General features: G+C 49.3%; 1 protein-coding gene across 1 annotated transcript; it reads right to left on the reverse strand.

The window, feature by feature from the left end:
* Nucleotides 1-389: 389 nt before the first annotated feature.
* ATOH8 (atonal bHLH transcription factor 8) lies at nucleotides 390-25,032 on the reverse strand. Its single transcript, XM_066317314.1, is given in 4 exon segments — nucleotides 390-2,049; nucleotides 9,998-10,189; nucleotides 24,340-24,395; nucleotides 24,398-25,032. Coding segments are annotated over 4 exon segments (618 nt in total). The 5' UTR covers nucleotides 24,762-25,032; the 3' UTR covers nucleotides 390-2,043.
* Nucleotides 25,033-27,908: the final 2,876 nt, after the last annotated feature.

Consider the following 27,908-nt stretch of genomic DNA (forward strand, 5'->3'; position numbering starts at 1 on the left):
GTGTGTACCAGGAAAACTTGGGGTTGTCCCCATTGCTCTTGCTCAAAACATAAATGGGAGGATTGCAGCATGGCCATCGCAAAATCTACCATTCTCCCTTTAGGTAATCTTGTGAGGTTGTGGGTTGTTTTTCTACTGCCTTCCATTTCCCTTTTTCTCACTGTTTTCTCTCGCTAGGCCACACACATGAGGTCCAGTTGCTTGCTGGTTCTTGAAAGCAAAGGCACTTTAAACCCAGTCTTTGACATGAGTGCAAACAGCCCTGGAGCATTTCCCGTGGTCAGTGAGCTCAGCTTAGCTCCTCTCCCCACTATAAACTAAAAAGCTGGCTTTAATGCATATAATAAAAGATGTAATTAAAAAACTGTGCTTTAATAAAGAAATACAAATGACAATCTAAAAATGTATTTTATTGGGCTGCTAATAATGACCAGCGGTGAGAGTGGAGGGGCGAGCAATATAATGAGCTCCTGGGAGGGGTTTTGGACACGGCTGTCCCATGTGTCCAATAAACATGGTAGAAGACATCCTGAGCTCACTGGGAGCCAGGGGACTTGGCACTGAGCAGCCTGGCACCCCAGACTCAGACCCTGTTCCAGTAAGCTCAGGTTTTGCACAGCAGCTCCCCAGCTCGGGGCTCACCAGCCAATTGCTCAGCTTGGGAAATAAACAGGCAGGCACTGGGAAGTTCAAGTTTTGTATATTCATGTCAGTAAAACAGAGACTATTCCCTCCCTTGCCCAGTGATTCTTGCCTGTCCCATCCCCTTGCCTGTCCCAGTGCCTGGCAATGCCTGGCCAGACCCACACTGGAGTAAGTCAGACACACGGGAACCTGATTCACACTGAAGTAGCCAGGATGTGGATCTGGCCTCACAAATAGTATTTCCCCTTGAGATTAACAAAACGTTAATCTTCTTGGTTTGGAAACTCTTATTTTTTTACTTGAACACAGAGCTTTGTCCCTCCATCATTAGCAGATGTCCTGCATATGAACTGCATTACCTATAAAGTCTGCTTACTCCAAGCAAATGTTTCTCCATCTCTTCTTTTTTTCTTTTTTTACTTCAATTTGAAGTGAAAGGTACAGTATAGGATTCAAATGCTTTTGCATTACACGGGTTTCTGACCACTTGAAAACCCCATGGAAAAAATGACTTCACAAACCTGAAACACCAGCTGAATCATTTTGCTGCACTTCTTTCTGCCTGGCTGAACTTTCTTATGATTTCTTTCTTTTTTTTTTTTTTTTTTCTCTTTGCTTTACATGGCACTTTGCTTTTGCTTGTTTAATTTTATTTCTTTATTAAAAAAAAAATAAATTGATAGCTCCTGTTTCAGCTCTCACTTTGTGTCAGTATTTCTACCCTGTGGATGTGTCACACAGGCAGGAACATCAGGAAATTGCCCAAAAGGCAGAACTACAGAGTAGCTCAAAGGCAAACCTGAACACCGAAGCATGGTTTAGTGTTGTCCCAGCTCTTGCCCACACCAAATGGTGGCTTCAGGGCTGCAGGCAGGGAAGTGCAGGCTGAAGAAATAAGAGGTAACTCACAGAAGGGTACAGAAATTGGGCTTTGTCACTGACAGCTGGCTGGCCTGCTTGCCACGATCTGAATGGCACCTCTGACTTTTCTTTGGCTCAAAGATTTAACATTAAGGCAAAAATAAGACACAGTGTAGAAGCTCCATCAAATCTTTGGCACAACAGCAACAACAACAACAACAAAAAATTACTGTACACATGAGTTGAGAGGGTAACATTTCCCAGTTAAGCAAAGGGAAAAGTGCTAAATAAATTGCACGTGCTAAAAGGTGGCTGGCTTAACAACAATAAGAAGCATCCCTGTCCTTTTGTTTTTTCTTTTCTTTTCCTTTTTTCCTTTCTGCTCCAGAGATTAAGAAAGTTCCTTGGCCAATCGTCATCTCCAATAGGGGTTTCTGCAAAAAAGCTGCTTTCAGTCTTCATCTGGATCGTGCAATCTTTGCCAAGACCAGATGTAACTCTGGCTGGAAGCTCTTCTGAATCCTCCCTTCCTGGTTATTACTCCTGGAAAGAGAAAGATGCACCATGAGGACAGTGAACACATGGCGCCCCGGCGGCTCCTCGCATGGACTGTCGCTGACGCACGCGGGAGCATCCTTGGGGACTGCTGGCCATGGATCTGCAATTTTTAAGAGCTGGGCTCACAGTGGAACCATCTGTAGGTGCCACAATGGAGGCCAGAGCCTGCATAGAGGAGAGGGAGTGGCAAGCATGAAGAGGAAGGCTTGGGGAAGAAAAACAACACAGTAATTTGATGTTGGGTCCAACTCATGCCACAAAAAGCAAATAATAATTAGAAGTGATGGCAAATACCTGCTATTTTCAGTTCAGGAGCTGATCTCAGAAAGCAAAGGAGTTGCAACTAGATGGGTTTATGCAGGAGATGGGCTTTCCTTCCATATTTTAGTTGTTGTACTGAGTTTTCTGCAGGCATGGCTGCTCAGTCTGTGGGACTGCAACTTGTCCCATGTGCCTGTGCATCCCCTGCGAGTCACATCCGTGGCAGATTACTTGGGAAATTACACTGGGCTACAGAATATTATGGCCAGGTCCATAGGAAAATGGTCAATTCCAAACCATGGTAGCTTTAGACAAGGAAAATCTCATCTAAACCCCCTTCAGCATTACAATAAGCCCCACAAATATCCCACAAACAAACATTAGCATAGTTCAAAACATAGAAAAATCCTCAGGGCCTGAGGATTTTATGAGATCACATCTCCATTGTCCAAACTGCCTTCATCACGTGGGCTCTAAATCCTCCTTTAAATAACTTAGGAATTAGAAACTTGGAAATGAGATCACATTTAGCTAGTGCTATCAGCATTTCTTGCTTTTTGTCAGTGGATTTAAGAACCTTTCAGGGTGTAGTACGGCTTCCCAAAGTCCTTTGGACACAGTCACCACTTGCCTGGACAGGTCAGCCATTTTTCTGTCAGTCTTCAGCAAGGTCAAACTCCTTAAAGCCTGGCCTGAAAAAACATTTTTCCCATTCTGTTTTGTTTCTGTACTGCCTCTCCTTTTCCACCACTGGATATTATAACACCAGGGTATAAAATGCTAGTAACCTACTGGTATTTACTTGATTTATGACCATCATTAGGGCAGCTGCTGTGAGATCAATGATTACAGCTGATCATCCATGACAGGCTAAGGGACAGGGGAACCTAAAATCCACCTTTTCACCCTCTCCTGTCAAGTGCAGACTCAGGGAAGCTCAAGACTGCCCCAGGACCATCAAGGTTTCTATTGATAAGAGTATTTCTCTAAAAGCACCCTGGTCATCCTCCATGCAATAAATGCTGGTGTCTGCTGGACCCCAGATTCATGGAGTTGTCTCTGGACAATCCTACCTAGTGCTGCTCAGAGAAGATGTAGAAATTACTGCCCTAATTCAAGGCCTCATTCGGGATTTTGAATTAATGAGGTTTAGGCGGGAGAATGACAAACAGCCTTGTGTATTGCCAACATTTCTGTTGTGAACCTTCAACAATATGTAATATATATTAATAACCTGTAATAGAAAAGTCGGTTGTTTAATTTATCCCACATTTACCTATGGAAAGAAAATGTAAAAGAAGGGAAGCAATGACCACTCTCATCAATATTAAAAGACAGTAGAGAGATCAAAAGCATTTCTGGGTTTGGCGAAGCAGGATGGCTTTAGGAAGAGGAGTCTCAGGGGCAGGTCTCTGCTCTGAAGTCTCTGTTCTGAACTCTCTTCCTCTGTAATTGAGGAAGATCAACCATGGGGGGACAAGAGAGAATATGAATAAACCAGGCAAGGGCAGGTAAGGGCATTTGTGCCATACCTTCCAGACACAGGAAATGGAAAGGGGAATGGAGAGATCCCCCAGTAACATGATGGAGATGCTCAGCACACCTCACTGGCACCACTTGATTGGTCCCCAGGCACTGCCCAACACTTGGCCATGAGTTCTGTTTGGTGGGAACAGGCTCTTTTATTTCCCCCTCCACCCTTTTTCACTCCAGCCAGGAGCTCTGAAGACAGATTTATGAGCCTGGGTCTGCTTTAAACTAATAACATCAGAACTCCCATGGCTCTTGAATTTGACAACTGGCCCAATGACCTTGGTGAGTTTGCAGCATCCCGGAGCATTTCAATCTCTATAAATCAGTGCACTTCTGGAATTGAGTCAGCCTTTGTTCCAGGGCTTCTCCTGTCTCTTCTACTCACATTTTCCTTTTGCGGCAGTTACCCAGTATCTGTGGGGTGGATCTTACCCTATTCTTGGCAACATCCTTGCTACAAAGGGGACGGACCCCACGCTGGGATCCTGCTCCCACCATGGGAGCAAATCCCTGGTCCGTCTTTGTGTGCTGTGATGTGACTGCTCCAACACCCCTTAAAGCAAAGGGGCTTTTGCTGTGATGCAACGGGGGAGTCCCACATCATGTCCTTTTGTAAGGAAAAGCTTTAGGCCATGTTCTTTGGGGTGCTGATGCTCAATGCCCCAGTGGGCCAATGCAGGGTGTGCAGTGCCCTTGGGGATGCCCTTGGGGTAGCTGCTGTTGCCTCCCTGTCCAGAGTTGGGTGATCTTGCTTATGAACTTGTCATGAGCCTTAGCACCCGTGTCCCACCTGCAATCCTTGTTTTGGGCTGCAGGGACTTACGAGACACAAGTGATAAGCAAATGAATCTTGCTACCCTCTCACTGCCTTGTTTTTAGGCAGCTCCCTGTGTGGGTAATCCTTCAGCCAGCATGCAGCAGGGACAACTCATGGCCGGGCAGACCCAGGTCCCCTCTATCTCCCCCGGGATGCTGTCCCATGGCAGATGGACAGGGAGCTGGGAGCAGGTCGCTGCTCTCCTGTGGTCCAGCTCCTCCCTGGAGCCCGTGGAGCTGGCGGCCATGGGGATCAGACTGGCTGGCTGCCCGCTCTCGCCGGCAAGTCCTAGCAGGGAAATGAAGCTATTTTTAAAGAGGAACCTCTGCTAAGTCAAACTGCAGGGAAAGAGAAGTCGAATCTCATTATGAGACCCCCTCTGTCCCACACAGGATGGGAAGCCACGAGGAAGAAATGCCATGCAGATCATCAAGGTTTTACTGTGCTGGCTCTGAATGGTTCTGATAATCAATATCAGATGATCAATAACAGCAAGACCCTGTAGCCAGGATCATCCACACAAACCGGGGGGTGGGAGCTGTGGCTTTATCTCGGGGCTTTGTCTAAATAAATCATGAGTCATGATACAGTGTTATCAAAAAAATATGCTCCAAGCAAATGGTTTCAGTGCTGTACAAATCAAGTCTGCCACTACCATTTCTCTTTTAAAACATAAACCCTTAAGTTGTTCACTCCTTCAAGTAAATACGCCTGCAGAATGCCTTCCTTCCATTTTTTTTTTTTTTTTTTGAGTAGGGAATAAGTGTTACCTACACCAGGAACTCTGCTTTTAGCAAAGTAGCAACGAGGGGGCATCAAGGCATGGCACAACACCACAGTAACTATTTTATATAAAGCAATAATTACATGCATAATGTCAGCCCTTTTAGTGCAGCAGGCTGCACCAAACTGAGAAGCTTTTCATTCCATATATACTTCTATATCATTTAATTATCTGGGAAAAGATATATACACAACGTATTTTTAATTTTTAATTCCTTGCGTCTGTGCTCATCCACACACACAGGCACAAAAACAAGAAACTAAATTCCAGCCGAAAACTTTTATTGAGCTCCAACTGCTCGCCTGTTATTCATAACCCAGTTTCCTCTCTCACAAAGAGACCTTTCGCATGGTTTTGGTTTTTTTTTTTTTTTAATGTGTGTGTGTGTTTCTTTTTTCTTTTCTTTTTTTTTTTTTTTTTCCTTCTGCCTCGCTAACAGCTGCTCGCAGTGTTGTATCCTGAGTGATGATGAGGTTCTGAAAGTGTTTTTTTGGAACAGATGGCCAGGAGAGAGCTGGGGAATGTGCCAGCAGCGAGCTGGGGAATGCGCCAAGTCCTGCAGTGACTGAGTACTCCGGGTTCCAGCTCGCGTGCCTTTCCCCTGCCCTCTGCCCCAAGTGGCGCCAGCAGGACTTCCCAGCTCGCGCTCTGAACATCTGGAGTCTGCGACTGCCAGAAGAGCCGGGACGGGGGGAGGAGGATGAAGCAGAGAGAGAGAGAAAAAAAAAACCTCCCTCACCCATCCCTCCCCGCTCCGCCTGAGCTCCCATGGCCGCGGCGATGCTGCTGCCAAGCACGGGGGCTAATCAAGAGCAACGAGGAGAGGGGAAGGGAAAGAAAAGGAACCTTGCCATGGGTGTTCGGGGCTTTGGGCGCTGAGTGTGCTGTGCAGGGTGTTTGTCCGCGGCTGGATCCTGCTCTGTGTAGACTGAGCGGCTGTGGTTGTGCTGATTGCTGGGGAAGTTGTGCCCCACAGCTTTGGGGCCAGATCCTGCGGGGCTGTGATGCACAGCTCTGCACCCCTGCAATCAGTCTGCAGGGAGAGCCCCTACAACCTTATCCTGACCCTGAGCTGCTTTCCTGCAGGGCAGCAGAATTCATTCCTGGGGGGGAAAAGCTAGAAAAAAGAGTCTGTGGGACCAGTAAGCTGGACCCCAAACACCACAGAATCCCTGTGAGGCCTTCAGATGACCCCTGGCCACAGAGGATCATGGGCCGTGCAGAAACAGTGTACCTTGGGGGTAAGGAAAACTTGGACTTCCCTTTCTTTTGCTGTTGCATCCTCTGTGCTGCTGGAGAATGCTCCTGGCCAGAGCTGAAGGCAGTTCCCTTCCCTTTTTCCAGGACATCAGTGTGGCCCCAGCAGGACTTGGGGCTCTGCTGAGGGTGTCGCAACCCAGATCTCCAATGTGGTGCAACTCTTGGGTGCACAGTTAAGGACAAGGCTTAGTGCAGATCACTTGTATAACCAAGCAAGAGGCAGTTTTAAAGAATGAAAACTATCTTCAGAATTCACCACCACCCCCCCACAGTCAGCTTTTTTTCGTCTTTTTTAAGAAAAGGCATCTGAAGCCTCCTTTGTTGCTTATAAATGAGACCTCCCATCACCAAACACCCTCGGTCAAGTCTCAATTGCAAGAACTAAAATCACCTTATAACTACAGTTAGGACAGAGAAGGGGATTTTTTCTTCTAGTCGACTTTGAAAGACTAAAGCCAACTTTTCTAATTAACAAAATGGGAATAGAAAGGGGGGTGAGGGGGTAAAACCACTCAGTAAATTTCCCATTTCAACAGCAAAATCTGAACAACAAGGTAACATTAGGAATACAGGATAATTCGCCCCCAAAAACAAAGCAAAAGGCAATGCACAATCCAGCAAATGCAACATCTGGAGTCCCTGCCTGCCAAAACAAACTCTAAGCAGCTACTTTTTTGTGTGAAAAGCTCACAGTGCCACAGCACATCACAACCAGAGAGCTGAGAGAGTGAGAGAGGCAGACACACAATAAAATGGAGATGACAGGAGATAAGCGTGTTGTGGACCTAACGTGGAGCTCAAGGAGCAGAGGTATGTGCTCAGGCTCACTGTGATTTTTTAAAGAGAGAATATAAAAGGAAACTCAAAAAAACAATAACAAAATAACAAGCAGCCCAAAGTCGATAATTCAGAGGAACTGCTCAGTGAGTAGTGGTTTCAGAGACCTGATTAAAAACACACTGAGCTCACAAAAACGTGCCGACTGCAACATTAATGAGGGCGCGGCGATTTTGGGCCAAGCCATTGTATCCTCATCCAGCGGCCCGTGTGAGACCCCCCAGGAGAGACATCCCTTCACACCACCTGACATCCAGAGCTTGGATCACTGCTGCACAGCCAGCCCGGATCTGTAATTTCCCTCTGACAACAGCCTTTTCCTCCCTTGTGCTCACAATTTGCTTGGCTCAAGGAGAAAGGGAGACAAGCAAGAGGAGTCCTCCCAATACATGCTTTGCATCCCCACTCCTCTCTACTGGGAGTCACCAGAGTTACTTAGTGGTACCTGCTGGTTTTGGCATCATCAGCAGCTGGATGTGCTCTTGCCAACACCTGAGTAAATACTGCTGAAATAAAACTATACTTGTCATCCATAAGTGAATCTATGTGCTCTGGGGCTGCCCTAAACTTGCAGCAGAACTATAATTTCCAGCAAGAAAAGCAAGGCAGAGCAGTGATTAAGACCCTGCCTCGGGTACCAAGCCTGGCTTTCTTTTATGAGAGGGCTTTTGGAGAAGGGTTAGAGTGGGTGCCCTTCAAGAACATGGAGAAAAGGCAGATTTTCTCCTGGTGATGCTGTTTGTGTGGGTTGGTGGTGCCTGGGAGGCAGGAGGTGCCCTGGTAGAGTTCCATTGTTCAGGCACTCTCGATGGGATCAAGACTTTTCCCCACGCATCCGCTCTGGAGAGAGCTTTAGAGGACAAACACCGTAAATGGAAGGCTTTTAATTCTTAATTTATTTTTTTAATTAAGGATGGGCCCACCCCTAAGCCTCAGATGTGAACACCCTGGGAATTGGAGCCATTTAAAATCCGGCTCCTTGTTTTCTGTCTTTAAGCCTGCATTTAAGCCTTGGTTTACATATGCCAAGACAATGGGTCTCAGCCCACTGGGCACTCAAAGCCTGAAGAGAAGCCCAGAAATGTGCTGAAGCCCCATGAAGGATGCTCAGTCTCTTCTTTCCCTCCATTTTGACTTTGGGAGAGGACCCAAGACCTAACTAGCAGTCTGCTAAAGCCTCACAAAGGATGCTCAACCCCTTCTTGACCTGAAAAGGGGTCCCAAGACCCAACCAGCAACCTGCTGAAGCCCCAAAAATGATGCTTTTCTTCTCATCTTGCCCCAGAGTTGGTACCACCACTTCAGTGTCCATGGGACGCCACTGCCTGTGGCACTACAGACCCCAGAGTGAACCCCCAGTTTCAGGCTGTCCCCAGGAGCTCCCCACACCTCCCAGTCCCAGGCAGTGCTGTCAGCTGTGGGCAAGCGGTGCCGCGTCTCCGCCTGGCACTGCTGCTCCCCGGGCATAAATACAGCCCCTGACAGCCAGAGGAAGCAACAGGGAGTGTGCTATTGTGTTTATTTATAAACTGAATTGCTGCAGGATGATTTGTTGGGCTAAAGAGGAGGAAAAGTGAGGAAACCTGCCCGAATCAGAGGCAGATCTTAACAACACCGGGGAAGGAGCCTGCTCCCCAGCTTAGCTGCCCATTCATCCATTAAAATCCTGCTGATTTATTATCCCGCCTGACAAGCAAGCTCAGAGAGCAGGGGGAAGTTCAATTCAAGTTTACAAAACTCTTTTTGTCATAAAAGCCTGAACAAAGACATCAATCACTCCTTTAATTCACCCATGTCACTCTCTGAGAGGAAAACTGGCAGAATGCTCTGCTTCCTCCTCCCGCCGCTTGACGATGATTTCACCTAATTGGTTCAGTGTTAAGTAACCTAAAGGAATGCAAGGCATAATTAGATTTAACGTTGTTTCCTCAAGATACCCACATGTCCTTCAGGTCATACATCTTACTAATGTGTTTATACATACAATGTCTCCATTAGCTACCTTTTTTTTGTTGCCGGGTGATTTTTCTCAGAGATAAGTGTTGGATTAAACAAAACAGAAAACACAGGCAGGCGACAGTGTTTTACAGGCACCGAAAGGCGACTCAAGGTTGGTTTGGTTTAACAAGTAACAGTCCCAAGATGACTCTTAATAGGATCACGCTCGTGTTGAAACACACGATGGGAGACTAACGAGGGGAAGAGCCTGGCATGGAGAACGGGGAGGAGAGAAAAGCTTTTGATTAGGGAGGAATGTGGTTATTACAAGATCAGATGGATGGAGAAGAAAAAGAGAGAGAGAGAAGGGCAAGGGATTAAAAAAATCAGGCAAATTTCAGAAGGTTCAGAAAGAAAGGAAAACACTTTGGATTTTTTTCGCCTCTCTTTTGTAATTTTTACCATTATTTAGGGGGTGAGTTGGGGGAGAGGCTGTAACATACCTTCCTTTTTTTAGATCTTCCTTCTGCTTGTAAGGTCCTAGTGCACTGCTCCACGCATTCAGAGAAGCTCATGTTACTGTGGTCAGCGCTGTAATCCAGGTCTGCTAGTCTGGCCAGGGAAAGGATATAGTTACAGGCTATTCTCAAGATGGCCAGTTTGGACAACTTTTGACCATAAGAATAGCAGGGAACCTAGAAAGGGTAACAGGGAAAAAGAAATAATTAAAAATTAGGCCAGATAAACAAAATATCTTGCTTAAAGCTTGACAAAACAACTGTGAGTTATTTTCTTAGCAGTTTTTACATAAATAGAAGCTCTAGTGATAAAATACCATATGGTCCCAACAGGTTTTTAAGAAGAACTCCCCTGCTGATCTCCATGGGGATGAAAGCAGCACAAAGCCTCTTGATTTCAGCAGGGCAGTTCAGCTTAAAATGTGATGGCAGGATACGGCCCAGGACAACTTCCTGCTGCTCAGTTCACTTCTTGGAGCCCCTGTTTCTTAGAAACCTGCATCCCCATGCCTCCCAGTCACTTGTCTTGAGTAACTTACTCCCCACAAGTACCTCCCATGTTATCACAGGTCTCGCAGAATAAGGCAACAGGAAGGTATGAGTAACTGTATCACAACCCGGTGTTTTTGTGCTCGAAGGACATCAATTGTGACTTTCAGCCCATGCAAAAATATCATGTTGTTGAGTAGCAAGACAGTAAAACAGGAGGCAGTAATTTCTACCTGCTTAAACACTCCGTGATGGTACCTCACCCCACAAAAGAAACCTAAACAGAGCCTGTTTCAGGGAGCTAGGTGTATCTTATGCAATTTATTTCTTCACCTTTAAAGATTTCTACTGTAATGTGAAGCATTCCAACAATTCAAACTAAACTGGATGTGTCTCAATAACTGGGCAGTATATGGCTCCTGCTGCAGAAAGGTGGGTTGCCTTTCAATCATGATCCAGCAAAACACTACATCTACACTTGATTTAAGGTGTACAGCTTTAATTTGTCCAGCTTAAAGAAAGGTCTTCTGAGTTTGATAGGCTTGGGCACCCCATTCTCTAGTTCGCAAAATTGCTGAAGGTCACTCAGCCTTTAATGCTCAGGAGTCTATTGCCTACAGGAAACTGAAGCTGTGCATTCATCTGAAATCCATCCAAGCCCCTCAGGTTGTCTGACCACCTGTCAAAGTTTTCATAGTAATCAATCACTGGAACGCCTCAATGTTTCTCTACCACCTGCCTCTGTACCAGCTTCCATCCTTCACACCCCTCTAGGGTGTCACACTCAGCTTAGGGCTGGAGATTTTTATTTCCTCTTGCCATATTCATGCCTCAGCATCTCTCTCCTTCACAGGGACACAAAGATGGAATTCTCTCCCTGACTTTACAGAAGGTATAACGAGTTCAGCCCCTCCACAAACCCCACAGCAGCCCACACACAGATGCCAAAGGAGGAGCAGAACAGCTCAAGCATTCGTAGGATTTCCCCAAGTGTTCTGCCAGGCTCCAACTACTGTCACCTCCATCACTTCTGGTAGATGTGTCATCCCCATATTTAGCAACCCATTATAGATCTTTTCTGTCCATGAACTTGGTGTGGTAAATTGAACCCCTGTTGATTTTGAGCAACCAAAAAATCTTTTTGCAAAGCATTCTCTCCAGTCTATATAATTTTTTCTCTTTTTGCTTGTCTTGAACATGACTCCTATTGTCTTCCCTTGAGGTATTACAGTTCTGTATTAGAAGAGAGGACAACAGTTATTTATTCGCCTCCTGTGTGACATATGTTTTTAGTTCACCATCATCTCTTCAGCTTCTTTTCCAAAAGAAAAAGATTAGTCTTCCTTAGCAGACAGTTCTATGGAAGCCATCCCATATCTTTGATGACCCTTGCTGCTCTTTTCTGAACCTTTCCTAGTCCCTTTGGAGCAGAGATGATCAGAACAACACAGAGTGTTCATGTTGTGGGTGCATATACCTAACAGATGCTTATGTTATCTGTTTTGTTTAATATTCCTTTCTTCCTAACTCCTGATTTGATCTGTGACTGCTGCCAGACACTGACCTGAGATTTTCCTTCAACCATCTAGAGAAACCCCAAGGTCTCCCGGTCTCCCTTCTCTGAAATAATGGTCAGCCCAGGGCCTATCACTTCATATGTGGACTCTGGCATGGTTTTTTTCCATATGCATCACTTTACTTTATCTGTGTGGTATTTATTTCATCTGCCATATGATTACCTAATCACTCAGAGTGATCACTGACAGCTTGCATAGTCACAATATCAGGTGGTGGGACCTGACATTCCCTGTTTAAAGCAGAGCTAAGCTCAGAGTCAGATCCTGGTTTGTCCACTTATGATGTTGCTCCTTGCAGGAACTGGTCCTTTTTCCCTGCTCACCATTCCCTGCCTGTACACTGATCACCAATCCATGCTCCTATCCAAGCTGTTTAGTTTCTTCCTTCTTAGGGAAGACCTCTGCCATAGTGCTTATGGAAATCCAAACTAATTGCTTGGATCACCCTTACCCATGAGCACAAGGATTTTAGTACTGTTGACCCTATGGGCCATGTCTGGTACAAGACAAAGAATCCTTTAGGCTGGAAAACATGGACTTAAGGACATGGACTCCATCCATTAAGGACCATGTCCTTAAGGGCATGGACTCCAACCATTGACCCAGCACTGCCAAGGCCAAAATTAACCATGTCCCCAAGCACCACACCTACATTTTCTGAACACTTCCAGGGACGGCGACTCCACCACCTCCCTGGGCAGCCTGCTCCAATATTTGACTACCCTTTCTATGAAGGTATTTTTCTAATATCCAATCTAAACCTCCCCTGGCACAAGCTGAGGCCATTTCCTCTTGTCCTATCATTTGTTACCTGTGAGAAGACACCACACCCCACCAGACTGCCCCCTCTTGTCATGGAGTTGTGCAGAGCCAGAAGATCCCCCCAAGCCTCCTTTTCTCAGGCTGAGCCCCCCAGCTCCTTCAGCTGCTCCTCATCAGACCTGTGCTCCAGACTCTTCCCCAGCTCCGCTGCCCTTCTCTGGACACGCTGCAGCACCTCAATGTCCCTCTTGTAGAGAGAGACCTCAAACTGAACACCAGACTGGAGGTGTGATTGGGTTGAGGTGCCTCTCTAGAAACCAGCCATAAAACTTCAAATGGCCTTTTTTTAATATACACCACCTACTACTGATACCCCTGAAAATACAAGGAATCACAGAACAGCTTGAGTTGGGAGGGATCTTTAAAGGTCACCTAGTCCAAATTCCCCCCTGCAATGAGCAGGGACAACGCAGAGAATCTGTTTAAGAGCTCCTCTTTGTCTGAACAAAACCTCTCTCTAAATCCCTGCCTTCACTTTTTTTTGCCAGCATTATGCACCCAGCAATGCTCTTGCCCTCAGTACCTGGTCCCCAGATGCCATGAGCTGAGTTATTTTGAAAGCAAGAGCTACAGGCAGCAGAAACACCCAAGCCTCTTTCGACACCAGCACAACAAAAACAGCAGAGATCCCAGATCAAACAGCATCAGGAAAGAACAAAGCAAGATGGAAACTAAAATGGAAGGATTCAGTGAAATGTGGGAGTAATTTCAGAATTAGAGCAAGAAGGAAGTTAAATTGAGTGGAAGGAAAATAGACCATGAAATCCTTGAGGCTGATGCACAGACGCTGTCCAGTTACAACACCAGAAGGCAGGCTAATGTCTCTTTTCCTCATCTGTTTTGCTCTTTCTTTTGTGTTTTGGGTTTTTTTTTTTTTTTTTAAGGAAACAAAAAGAAACAAAACAAAACCCAAACTGTTTTGTAGGACATGTTTGCTACAAAACTCAAGGAAGATCTCAGTGCTAACGCAGCTGAGAAAACCCTCAACTGGGATTACATAGTGTTTTTCCCACACTGCTGCAGCAGAGTCCAAACTGGAGCTGCCCCGTATGCCCATGGGAACAGGTTCACCTTGAGGTGTTCAGATACTCCCGTGATGGGTGCGGGGCACCAACATTAAGAGATAAGAGATTTTTTGCCATGGTAACAGTGTTAGAAAAACCATTTCATAGGAACCCTCCCTGTCTTGGCTCAGCTCCTGCCATTTTAATGCTTCCTTTTGAATTAAACATGGGAAATTAAGAGAGGAATGAGCAACTTAGTTCAGATCCAGAGTCAAAACTTCCCCAAGTGTGTCTGTGTCTAACTCTGGTATTATCTCTTCTTTTACATAAAGTCAACAGGAAAGAGGGGACAGATTTGTACAAACTGCGTAAAGGGTGTGAATGACACACCTGGATGCCACGAAATCTTCAAAATCCAACTTAAAACAGAGACAGTGTTTTAGAGGTGGGAAAAATGCCTGAGGCTGGTGTGGCCCTGCAGGTGTAACCCTCCCAGCTCCCATGGAGTCTCCACACAGATCTTTGGCAGGCAGTAACATGAGTAACATCTGTCATGCTCTTGGTAAGGACTAAACCCTTTCCTTCTGTCACCCTCTTGCTCCTCATGCCTGAACTGAACAGACTTCAGTGCTTTAATGGGGCAGCTGTGAGCTGAGCAGGTCTGTCCAGAGCCAGGGGGAACCAGGCTCAAGTTCCTGTACAGTTAATGAAAATATTTCCCTTATCTGACCTCACCAGTCTCTGCCGAGCAGCAGCACAGCTCACCATCTTGTCTGCAATACTTGCAATGATTAAAAGGAATTAGGAAGGAACTGCAACTGAAATTTCATGCCAATCCTGAGGAATGCAGCTGTCTGCTAGAAAGACAAGAACACCGGCACCATCCTTGGCTTTGGGACATCAGCACAGAGTGAGCTGGGACCACATGAACCAGAGCTCCAGCCAGAGGATGTTTGTTAGTTGTGTCTGCAAAGGGCTCTGCAGAGTCTCATGGGTCTTATCAGTGATCCCCAGGCTGGCAGGAATTGAAGCAAGGCAAGATGAACGCTCTTGGGACATATTCCTGTGCAGAAGAGCCCTTCTTTGGCAGGGAAATAGAATGGGATGTGACCTAACAGGTCTTTTCTATCCTTGACGTCTAAGATTCAGAGGCAGCGCCCTTGGAAAACCAGAGATGCTCCCTTTGAAGTCCGTGGGAAGCCTGCTGTGCTCTTGACCTGCAGCCAGCCCTCTCAAGGAAGGCAGGGATCCACTGCAGCTCTCTGGAGCATCACTGTCATCTACCAAACACGGTCTGGGAGCTGGTTCAGGACATGGAACAGGACAGAAGGCTGCAGGATGAGGTTGGGGAACAACTAGAGATGGGTGAAAGGGTACAGTTATCAATCACCCTGCCATATGAGGGTACAGGGTGTGTTCACTGTGATGGGTCTGCACAACCAGGGAACAACCAGGAGTGTCCCATGCAGTTTAGGAGCATTAAGCCAGTTCACATCATTGAGCTTCTGTCTGGGTAGCTCTGTCCTTATCAATAAGATACTATTTCTGTAGTACACCCTCTGGACCTGTACAGATAACATCTGTAAAAGCAAGTCTGCTTTTACACTGCATGAAAATGCTGGGGTAAAGAAGGATGTTGAGTGCTGGGGGTCCAGATGTCTCTGTTACTGTGCTCAAAATGTGATTTAGCAGCACAGACGTGCACAGATCCCCTCCACATGAAGGTCACACAGGGCAGAATTGGGCCCCCTGGGCACAGCAGGAAAGATGGGACAGCTCTAAGGCACTGTTTGTGATATGGCACAAGCCAAACCCTCCTGACAGCTCAATGCATCATAATAAGCTGCTGAATCTACCTGTCTGCTAATTCATCTGGTTTATCTTTATGCTGAGAGTTAAAACACATCAGGGCCCCTCTCCTTGTCCCCCTCCCCCAGGAAAACATTTGGCTGCCTCTCCCCTGCATCCCAACACGCAGGCCAGCGGCACTGTCTCATTGTTTGTGCTGCGCTTCCTGCCAAAAATATTTCCAGAGGTTCATATAAACGTCCAGTGCTTAATAGTTCTGGCTTTTGTACATCCCCTTCTAACCCAGGGTGAGTCAGACACTTCCTGGGGCTAAGACACCTTGGAGGAACAGTGGCAGGGTGGGGCAGCAGGACTGACAGTGTCCCTTGCTTGTCAGCCTAAGCACAGGGGAAGCCCCTCTTTCATGATCTTAAATTATCTCCAGGCTGGCATGTGTAGAGCTACTGAGGAAGTGTGGATGCCTTATCCCAAGGCCAAGTTGGATGTGACTTCAAGTAACCTGGACTAGTGGAAGGTGTCCCTGTCCACAGCAGTAGGGTTGGGACTAGATGATCTTTAAAGTCCCTTCCAACCCAAACCATTTTGAGATTCTATGAGTAAGATCCTTAACAAGCTGAAGGCCTTGTCCAGAAGATCAATGCCCATTTTCAAGATGTGTTACATTGTTGAGTGTTTTTGGGAAGGGTTTGGAGCCAGCCTTTTCCCTCTAGTTCTGGGGGTAAAGTGAACACATAGGGGTCTTTTTGCTTCTTACAGAACTCATTTGATGACTTGGTTGGTGTGTTTAGGTTTACCAGCAAGGTGACTTGGCTTCCCTACCTTGCTCTCAACAGCTGCAGGCCCTGAGTCCTTCTAATATTCCAGGTGGGACAGTGATGACTTATAGCCTGTACGATCGAAAAGCCTGCAAGAATTCCTGGGACATCCTTTCACAATCCTGCCAGATCCCTTCAGGCTCAATTCCCAAATACCCCTCCTGCTGCTGCCTGCAGCACAGCAGCAGCCAGGTCCTCTGTGCCACTGGTGCTCTCTCTACACTGACCTGGAGCTTTGGGGCAGCACCCTTGTGTCTGAACCCAGCAAGGCCAGATCTTGCTGTGTGGATGTACGACATGACTCTCAGGCGACTGCTTCTGGAAAAGGGCCCCATAGAATCACAGAACAGTTCGAGTTGAAAAGGACCTTTAAAGGTCATCTAGTACAACCCCCTGCAGTATGCAGGGACATCTTTAACTAGATCAGGTTGCTCAGAGACCAATCTAGCCTGACCTTGAATGTTTCTAAGGATGGGATATGTATCACTTCTCTGGGCAACCTGTGCCAGTGTTTTACTAGCCTCATTGCAAAAACTTCCTTATATCTAATCTAAATCTACCCTCTCTTAGTTTAAAACCATTATGCCTTGTCCTATGACAACAGGGTGTACTAAACAGTTTGTCCTCATTTTTCTTATAGTCCCCCTTCAAGGGGAAGGAGTGAGGGGGCTGAAAAAATCTCCCAGAACCTTCTCTTCTCCAGGCTGAAAAATTCCAACTTTCTCAGCCATTTGCTTGATCAACTTGGTGGCCTCCTCCTTGCTTGCTCCAACAGATCCACACATCTTTCCTGTGCTGAGGATCCCAGAGCTGGATGCAGCACTGCAGGTGGGGCCTCAGCAGAGCAGAACAGAGGAGAAGAATCACCTCCTCTGACCATCTGTGGTGTCACAGTGTCAGAAGTTCCACAGAGCTCTACTCCAGCCAGCAATTGGCAGCTATTCCATGCCATGAGTCTGAGAGGCTTTTGTTTCTCTGCCACCAGAATGCAGTGGCAGAAAAAGGGCAGCCCTGAGCTATCAGTGCAACCCCAACAGTTTGAAAAAAAGCCTCACTCCTGCCTCACCACAGGGAGCAAAGTGCCCAGCCCAGGCCCAAACCCAGCTGAAAAGTGCCAACAAGAATATCAGCAGTAGTGCTCAGGCAGGAGCCCCAGTCCTGACCAAGGTGCCTTTGCCTCTTGGGTGGGTCCACACTGTCAAACAGCACAGCTCCTGCTTCCCTCCCAGCTCCTGGCTCCCCCATCGCTCACATTACAAAAACATGAGTTCACTCCTTGGAGTGAATGAATTGGCTTCCTCCAAACAAAACCTAGGTGTGGTGCTGGGTGAGTTCACCCCGGGAATCTCTTCCAAATGGCAGTCTGGTTAATGCTGCCCCAGGCCTGGCTCCGCTCCATTTTGGACAATCCTCCCACACTTCCCACAGATGTTTTGTACCCCCAAAGCCTCCTGCACATCCTCAGGGAACACAACACACCCCCTCAGTATCATGCCTCAAAAATATCACATTGCTGGGCTGCAGCAAAGCTCTTACCTTATTGCTGTTTCTTTGAACCTCTTCCCAAAATAATAACTAGACAGACAATTACTGGGACTATCAGAGGAGAAATCCCAGGGCTACTGGGCACAATAATTCTCCTCTGAAAGGGGCTACTTTCCAGCACTATAGTGGGGAAACACTTTCTTGGGTGGTAGTTTAGTAGTGGTCGTCTGCATCTCTGAGGTCCAATGGACCCAAAACCCCTGGTAAATAGGAGAGCAAGCTCCACCGGAGATAATGGCATTGCCCCGGCTTGGACTTGGTGACTCTTCAGTCACCAGCCACTGCTGGACACCACGGGGTTTTCCCCTCCCTTGCTATCACTGCTGAGCCCCAGGAGCTGTCATGAGCTTATGGCAGCTGCAAAGGAGCACAACCTCCTACAGCACATACCTGGCTCTGCTTGCATCCCTGCCTGGCACAGGGGACAGTGCAAACCAGGACCAGGATGGGATATATTTGCTCTATACACGTGGTATAGACCAAAGGAGATGCAGGCTGGGAACAAAGAGCCTGGGGAACTCTGCTGCTAGGTACTGAAAAGTGTCCTACCTCCCCACTGCAGCCCGGAAAGGAATTTGACAGTGGATTAAGGCAGGGAGCAGAGGCTGGGTTCAAAGCTTGATGGAGAAAAGCAGACTCTTTTCTCCAATTTCAGTGGGAACCATAAGAAAACACAGAGGTTAACTCAGGGTGGCTTCAGCAGGCAGAGCAAATACCTCCCGACAGGAGCAGGATTTGTAGCAAAGGATAAAATCAGCTAGACAGCAGCCAAGGGAGCAAAAAAGCCCTGTTCTTAGTGACACAAAGTCATTGTTTTCAGGGTTTTTTCCCTTTTGTCTGGTTTCCTCCTTATTTTCTATCCTCTTGTGTTGCTTCAGGCCAGTATTTTGTCATTTTATTTAGCTGTTAAACCACAGGGCTGCCCCACTCTGGGCTCCAAATATCCATCAGTGTCACTTGGGACTGGCAGCAGCCATGGAGATGCACTGGTTGACACTGGGCTGTTCAGTGACAACACGCAGCGGTGGCACTGCACACAGCGTCTGGAAGATGCTCCTGCTCTCCTGAAGTCCAGCTGCATCTCTCCAACAGCCAAACCTTCCTGCCCAGCCTTCACCCCCAGAGAGCTCAATGGGTGGTTTGCCTTCAGGCGCTGGGCTTTAAGGCATCTTAGGGTTTCCTGCTGGTGGGATCACAGAGCGATGAATCACTGGGAACAGGGCTGGGAGATGTCAGCAGGTGACCGAGGATGGCTCTCAGCCTCCCCACCACACAGAAAGGACACGTCAGCGACACTGGTCACATGCAGGGTCCCGCCTGCAGAGGTGACAAACCACAGCCACCCTTGGGATGACACACAAAGAGGGCGAGCACGGAGTGACGCATCCGCAGAACAGCCTCAGTCTCCACTGGCTTGTGGCTAAGGCACTGCTCAAGCCACAGCTCCTGCCTCCATTTACTGCCTGGTTTGTCCCTTCAAACCCCTGCAGACTGTTTGTCCCCACAGCCACAAAAACCTCCTCCTATACAGCCTTGAGGCTTCAGCCCTTGATATCCCACCATGCTCCCAACAGGAGCGGGCAGGGTCTTTTCTGGACTGATTTAATTAGCCACAGCAGCCATGTGCATGCCAGCAGCAAAAAGTGAAAGGAGGCTAGTGTTTGTGGGGGGAAAACCTCCATTCCAGAAGCTGAAAAGCCCTATAAAATCCTAAAGCATCTCCAGAACCCACATGAGTGCAGAGAACGAGGCTGTCAGCTGCTGAGGCAGAGAATGCCCTGGCCATGCAGTGGTGAAAAGATTTAGAAAAACGCCAATACATTTCAAGGGAAGATAAATGTCTGTGGACGCATTTGCTCCCAGCACAGACTCCAGCTCACTGTGGCTCGATGCATCACTTTCTTCAGGAGGAGCTGGACAGCAGTGCCCCAGAGAGAAACCAGATGTGCAAGCACAGGCGGGCTCCAGACCAGGAAGGCTGCTGTGGTTGTCTCCATCCATCGAGGGAGAGTCTGCTGCCACCTTAGGGTCTGTCAGCACTGCTGAGGAGCTCGAGCCCAGCTCCTGGGAGTGCAACATTCTGGTGGTTTGCTTGGCTGTCCACTCAGCCTCAAGGTGAAGAGCACTATCTCCTGCTGCAGTTTTCTCCTCCAGCAGAAAACTGGTGGCTCAGGCCAGACTGTAAATAAATGTGATGGTTCAGTTTCACAGGGATTTGCTGGAGTATGAATATCTTGCTGCCAATAGGAATTTGCAGACAAAAAAAAAAAAAAGAACCAGAATTGTGTCACATGGAGAACAGTTGCTTTGAAGACAAGCAATGTTGTCACATCTTGACTTCTCCAGATGGTTGCACTGCTTCACGGATTTGAACATCCACCAGCACAAGGACTGGCAGGAGTCTTCACATGGAGGAGATGACGACGTCAGGTCCTTGTGGACTCAGACCTATGTCTCTCTCTGCGTCAGAGATGTCTGACTGACCACCCACCATGGCAGGGAGAGGAAGATGAAAAGGATGGAAGTGACAACCCACCATGTCACATGTGGAGGGTCCTGCACAGCTGGGGCAGTGCAACAACTCACTGACCAGCACCTTCCGGGGCATTTGAGAGCAGGAGACCAGTGCTCCAGATAGGAGCTGCCCAGTCACAGGGGCAGGAGCAGCTCCTAGGAGGGACACCAGAAAGGCAGCAGCAAAGGGACAGCCAAGTACAGCAGAAGTATCTCACCACCTCGAAGTGTTTCAGAGCAGGTCAGTGTTTCCCAAGAACTACACTGTTTGCCTCAGGAGTCTGCTGTCAGTGGAAGGATCACTTGGACAAATGATTTTTGGGGGACTAACAGGGAGAAATCTCTTCCAGTTTTAATAGCTGAAGACCACAAGTACCAAGACCAGGGGGAATTAGCTGTTTCTCAGGAGCATCTGCTCTTCAGTCTTTAGTGCTATGGCTGTATGGCAAAGGCAGCAGCTCAATACAGAGAGGGAGAGAAATCCTTGTTCCTGGTGGCTGTGACACCACAGGGTGAGCACAATGGCAATGACACGTCTCTCCCAACAGCAGGCAGCTTCCCAGAGCTGGCAGCTGCCCGCCTACCTCCCACCTCTGAGGGGGCCCTGGCCTCCGAGGCAAGCTGGGGACAGCTCAGTCCTCAGGGACATGGCTGGGTTAGCCTCTCCTTCTGTGAAACAACTGTGTTTGGCTCTTCTTCCACCAAGAACTGGGAGAAAAAAAAAAGAACACACACCCCTTCCTGCCATCTGGAGAGTTAGTCGACACAAGCCAAAACATGTGTGGCATATGTACACAGCTGTGGAGCGCAGGGATGCCGCCGTCAGCCCATCTGTCTGGTGTGCTGCGTGCCAGTCGCTCACCCTCGGGTGGGCTGCTGAGACAGGGAGAGTGTCCTGCAGAGAGGCATGACTTCCCTTGCCTCCTCCTCAGCAAGCGTGGATGGGCTCCCTACAGTGTGGCCGTGGTGGGTCTGATTCTGCAAACAACGGGGTTTTATCTCACGTGTACCAGTGAGGATCTCCAGCCTCACACATGCAAACAAGGTAAGGGACAGGGACAACACCGGTGTGGGTGTTGGGTACCAGTGGCTGAGCAAGGCTCCTACTTCCAGCAGCTTCCCATCCAGCACCTGATCCCTACTCAAATCAGCATGGGGCCAGGGTCGGCACAGTCCCCTGCTCCTCGCCCGCCTGTCTGTGGGGACGTATCAGTTTCAGTGCCTCAGGAAAAGCCTCCCAGCTGCTTAAGAGCCTGATATGTGATGACAAGGAGGGGACGGAGGACTAACCAAGGAACAAGAAGAAAGGGGAGGCCTGCAGCAGGCAGCACACAGGGGTTGCCTCTCACAAGGGGCTGAAGAAATGCCCTGGCATGTGGGAAAATGGTGCTGACCTGAGGGAAGAGAAAGCCTCCCTACTGCATGTACCTCCACCAGGACATCTCCATACCCCTGCTCCTCACCCGCTGGCCAAGGTGTGACAGAAAGCAACCGACAGTCTCCTGATCTGAGCTGCACCCCAGAAACCTTCCGTGTCAGCGCTGTGAGTGACGTGAGTGACAAGGCAGCGCCGTGCGTATGTGCAATGAAGCTGACTGTCACCTGATGTCACGTACGGCACCCGGCACGCCGCTGGCAGTCCAACAAGAAATGAATGCAAATGTCATCCAATGATGGTCGGGACAGCCAGCCCACCCCTCAGCAAATTGCTAGGAAAACCTCACAGCAAACATTTCCCAGAGAATGATTTCTTTCTCTGCACAGTGAACACAGCTCTGCCAGTATGTTCCTGTGCTGACCCTAGAGACTGGCTTTCATGGGAAGAGAGGACAGCAACTTGTTCTCCAGGCTCTTTGGGCTCCCAGCTGAGTCCATGGCAGAAGTGATTTATAGAGACAGGGCCAAGGCCAGGAATCTGAGGCTTTTCAAGAGTTGCCCATTTCCCAAAAGAGTGCAGCTTTAATTTGTTGCCTGCCTGACTTCTGCTTGAGGCTCAGCCTAGAACAAGATTGCCAGTGATTTGGGAAATCAGTGCTACTTCCCCTTGCGGTTTTGGTGGTGTAGATGTCTATCCCTGGAGAATTAGACTGACACTTCCAGGCGTGTTACACACAGTTGCCAAACAACTGAAATATGGAAGCAGATTACAGAAATAAAATATATAAAGTCTGGAGTTTGCATCTACAAGGAGCAGCCTCTCAGCACTGGGGGACAGCACCCAGCACGCACTGGGTTACTGGGATTATAACAGGAGCAGTCAGATCCCACCACTGCACAGTGACCAAAAATGCTCCAGTTTAGCTGCTCACCAGTGATTCTCTCCTGACTTACAGCCCTGGTCTCAGCCTCTGAAATCTGTTTGCAGATGATGGGAAAGGTGCAGATACCCAGGACACAGCAGTCATTGAGAAGGGCTGCAGGGAACATGCTGAAGATAGGAACAAGCACATTTCCTCAAAGCAGGAGAGAGGATTGAATCCTAAAGTGAGCAGACTTGGAGAATTGCTCAGAGTAGTACTGCCCAAAAGATGGTAGGGAAAAGCCTGTGTGTGTGTGACTTCTGCAGCAAGCAGAGCATGCTGGTCCCACCAGGCTGGAGGGACCATCCTTGGAGAGGGGATGTTTAGCAGCTCGCACAGTCAGACTCATCTGCAGCTTACAACTCTCCCAGCCCTGTGCATCTCCTCCTTCCTGCACACCTGGAATAGTCCCATCAGCATTTAAGAGAAAGGCAGAAAAGCCAGCACAGCTGGGTTTGCACAATGTGACAGCACATCTGTCTATTGCTGCACTGTACACGGTGCCTACATGCAGAGTGGGCTGAGTGCAGGGGCCAGGGCATTGATTTATCCTTGTGCAGAAGATACAAGAGCCTTGTGGCTTTTTTGTTTCTCTCCTCATCCTGGGGAGGTTATGCAAGGATTTTGATCAAAACCTTTCATTCGCCTTTCAAAAGTGCCACCCTGACAGTGTGAACATGTCTGTTATCCTTTACAGACAACTATGAGGATTTTCAAGTCCTCTCAGCAAGAAAGCCCAGCATCAGCCACACTTCAAATACACTCTGCAGTAAAAATCATGGGAATCTAACTAGAAGAGGACCACAGCTCTGCTTGGCTATCCCTAGTAGACAGGGCATATAGAAAGTTTCAGAGGCTGCTGTAAGAACTCCAAGGACTCTGACGGGTCAGGCACCCTGCACCAATGTCAAGAGGAGCACAGTGCTGCCCAAATGCTCGGTGATCCCTTTAGGATCTGGACAGCTGGCAAGTACACGTGCTCTTGGTACAGGAGCATCACCCCAGCTCCCAGCTTGACCACGTAAGTGCGTCTCTACACACTCTGTTCTCACCCAGAGGAATTCCTCGGGTTTGTTTTATTTTTCGCCCTCTACATAACTCTCCCTCCGGCGAAGAAAAAAAAAAAAAAAAAAAAAAAAGCCCAAAACTTTCTAACTGCAAGCAAATTAAAAGCCCTTATTTATTTATCTCGAGTGTTAGCACAGTTCTAGGGTTGGTACTTCCAGGCATTTTGAACAGACTTCCCCTCCTGTCAGGCGGCCACTCGGCTCCTGCCCTTCACCTCCCCTGGCCCCGGGCGCGGGGCAGCGCGGGCGCTCCCCCGTCCCCGCGCACCCTCCAGCCCCGGGCGGGGTCCCGACGGGCAGAGCGCGGCACGGGCCGGCGAAGCGCTGCCCGGTGCCCCCGGCCGGCGGGCGGAGCGGCCGGCGGTGCCCGGGCGGCGGCAGGTACCTGCTTGCGCAGCGCCTCGAAGGCGGCGCTGATGGTGTGGACGCGGGTCCTCTCCGGGCGTTGGCCAGCAGCCGCCGCGTCTGCTGCAGCGCTTTGATCTCCGGCGAGACGCCGGACGCCTCGCCCGGCCGCGGGCGCGGGGAAGCGGCGGGCGGCGGCGGCGGGGCGGCGGGGAAGGCGCTGGCGGCGGCGGGGCCGAGCGCGGCGCTGCGCGGCTCCCAGGCGGGCGGCGGGGCGGCGGCGGCGGCGGGGGGCGGCGCGGGGGGAGCGCGGAGCCCGGTCCGCCGCCCGCTCAGCACTTTGAGCTCCACGCGGAAACTTTTGCAGCCGCCGTGCTTGCGCCGCAGCCGCCGCAGCCCCCCGAGCTCGGCGGGGCAGAGGCGCGGCCAGGGCTCGCCCTCGGCCAGCGGCGCGCTCCGCATGGCGCGGGGCGCTGCGCGGCGAAGCTCAGCCGCGGCCGCTCCGCCGCTGCGCCGCTCCCGATGCTGCCGCTGCTGCCGCCGCCCCGCTGCCGCCCATCTGCGCCCGCCCGGCCGCGGCGGGCAGCGGAGCCCCGGCTCCGTCCGTCCGTCCTCCGAGCCGTGCGCCCGGCTCCGCGCGGCTTCGCGCAGCTCCCCGCAGCCTCCTCCCGCCGCCGGCAGCCGGCCGCCGCGCAGATGAGCGGCTTTAAAGAAACAGGAAGGCTGGCCTTTTTTTTTTTTTTTTTTTTTTTTTTTTTTTTTTTCTTCCCAAAACAGCTGTGCTGCCAATCTCCTTTGTTCATCCCCCCCCACCCCCCCTTCCCTTCCCTCCCCTCCCACCCCACTCCCACTTTCTTCTTTAATCTCGCTCTTCCATGCGATGGAAGAGAAATCCTGCCCCCCGGAGACTCGCCGCGACCCACCGTGTGCGCTCATCCCCCCAGCCCCCTGCCTTGCTTCCCCAGGGAAATCTGTGGTTTGCTTTGGTTTCCAGTCCACTTCATCCCGTTTCTCCTCCCTTATCACTGGTTTTCCGCATCAAGACCCTCATCTGCGAGGCGTGGGGTGCCTGACTTCACGTCGCCTTCCGAAGTGTGTCCGTGAGCACAGCCGGCACCCCGGAGGGATGGGGAAACTGGGGGAGCTCTGGCGATTCTCACACATCCCTCCCGTCGCTCGCGGAATCCTTCGGTTGCTGCTCCGCCACCGACTAGGACTCACTAGGAAGAATTATTCCTCAGCAACAGTCTGCCCTGTTTTTCACAGGGCTAACAAGGGAGCCCTCACGCGTGGGTAACTGCTACCAGCTTTGGTAGCTACCAGCTTTCTGCTGGCACTCCAAAACCCCTCAACTCTCCTCACCTCAACCTCGGGATAATCAGGGCCAGGGGTCTCTGCAGAGTGGGCAGATGGTGTGAGGGAGGGATGGAGGGGTGCGGTTCACAGTCGGAGCTGTGACACGGCTGGGAATAAACTGCTTTCATCAGGATTGTAGGAAAATTTTGGGGTAGAAGGGACTTCAGGAGATCCTTTGTAATTTTTAAAAGTATCTCTGCTATTTAGGCATCTGTTTTTTCAGGTCATCTAAACCCCTTTGACATTAAGCTGTACTGAGAATCAGTGGGATGCAAGCTGTGAGATGGTTGAATTCATAGCAGTGAAAGGGATAATGGTTCCTTACCCTCCTCCTTTTCCTTCTCTTGCTCTCATGGTATGTCAACCTAGGAGCCATCAGCACTATGTGGGGTAAGGAGAAGGAGCTTCTATTAACCTCGTCCATGATGCAAGACAAGCTCTGCCTGATGACTAATTTCCTCTTGCTACTGTGGCCAGCCTGCCCCAGAGTAGACATTGACACAAGGTTTTCTTCATGTGGAGAAAGTGGAGTTTGTGGAGAAAGTGCTGGAGAAGATGTTCTGAGTCCTGGTTCAGCACCGATTCTGTGACAGCGGTGCTGCCTCCTTCATTACATCCCGTTCCCCAAGTGCCACTGTGGCTTGATTTTCCTTTGCAGAAGGACTTATGGTGAGTCAGTAGAACTCAGAAGTGCCTGACTTCCCAGTGTGGGTAGCAGCACCCCCCTTCCTCGTGGTGGTGCTGGCAAACCGCCCCGATATCCTCAGCTAGAGCCTGTGAATTATTGCTGCTAATGCTAGGGCATGCCTTAATGACTATTTTCTTCATCTTTCATCTTAGTTGCTCCAGCTCTCAAAGTTGAGAGCCAGCAAAGGGGTTTTCTGTTGACTGTGTTTCTCCCAAGCATCTCAGTGAGTGGCAATAGCACCAGCCCCTCCAGCAGGGTCTGTCCTTCAGTGGGAGCCTCTGTTAAACATCTGCTGGCTCTTCTCGTAAGAGGAGGACCTTGGCCCAAAATTACAGTCTCAGCCATTAAATTCTGCCTCCCTAAAATCCCCTTGCTCTTCCGGCTTGCTCCATGAACTGAATCCATTTGGGCAGTAAGTAGATGAAGGCCATTAAAACCAAAGGCATTTGCAGCCATTTACACTTTTTTTTTTTTTTTTTTTTTCTCATTTTGCCCCTAAGGCATGTTTATCTTCTCAGTACTGGTTATGTAGCTGCTCCCTTGGCGGTAGCTGTGTGACGGAGTGCTTCCAAGAAGAAACCTAAACCTGAGTGTCCCTAGTCACATAACCGCCTGTCAGACCTTCCCCTTCTCTCCTTTTAGTATCCCAGTGGTCATGGGTATCAGAGGATGGCTGGGGTGGCCCAGCTCAGGGCTGAGTCACGATGGGCCTCGTCCCTCAGCGTGACGCACGGAGCGGTGCGCGCAGCCTGGCCCTGTCTGTGTCCCCTCCACAGAGGGTGCAGCAGTGACAGCTGCCAGCCACAGAGCGCAGGCTGGGAACACACAAACCTGCTCCCACTGTGCTCACCTTTCTCTGCTTCCATAGTTAAAGCAGGGCAGACTAGGTGGGGACACTGTCAGCATTCCAGTTGGGTTTCTCCTGTTTGCCTTAATAGAGATTGAAACTGAAACTTGCTTGGGACTAGACTGAAGGGAGAGAGATTTAAATTGCAGTGGAAGACTTCATGCATCCTTTTCTGCCAGCTTTAGTTGTTCAGATGAAGGTTAACTCTTTCACTTGGGCAAAGGTGAATTTCCTGAAGAGCAAACTCATCCCTTCAGCACATGCCATGGTAGCCCCAGAGCCACTGATGTGCCTTCCACATGCAGTGAAGGTGGGCAGTGATGCCTGGGCTCACCACCTGGCCTCTGGAAAACAAAGCATTGTGGCTGTGCTGCCATTGGAATTTGGGCTGGGAGGAGTGTGTCTTCATGCAATGCCACTGGAGAAACATGGGTTTTGGGAGCAAAAGCAAAAAAATCTGCAGGTGGTGCTGACTGCTCTGTGCCATATGAATGCAGCAGCTCATGTCTTGTGCCTACATGCCATAATGATGGCATGAGGTGAACACCAGATGGAGGGAATCACCTGGCTGTGGGGGAGTAATGCAGAGTGACAGGACCATGGCTGTGACTTGTAGTGAAACTTTTGACCTCTCCTTTCTGCAAACCATGTTATGTCAGCCTTGTCTGCACTCAGAGCTGTGTCATTTTAGCAGTCCTGCTGTGTCCAATGGGTCCAT

This window comes from Sylvia atricapilla, chromosome 4 (assembly GCF_009819655.1).
Source record: "Sylvia atricapilla isolate bSylAtr1 chromosome 4, bSylAtr1.pri, whole genome shotgun sequence".
Lineage (NCBI taxonomy): Eukaryota > Metazoa > Chordata > Aves > Passeriformes > Sylviidae > Sylvia > Sylvia atricapilla.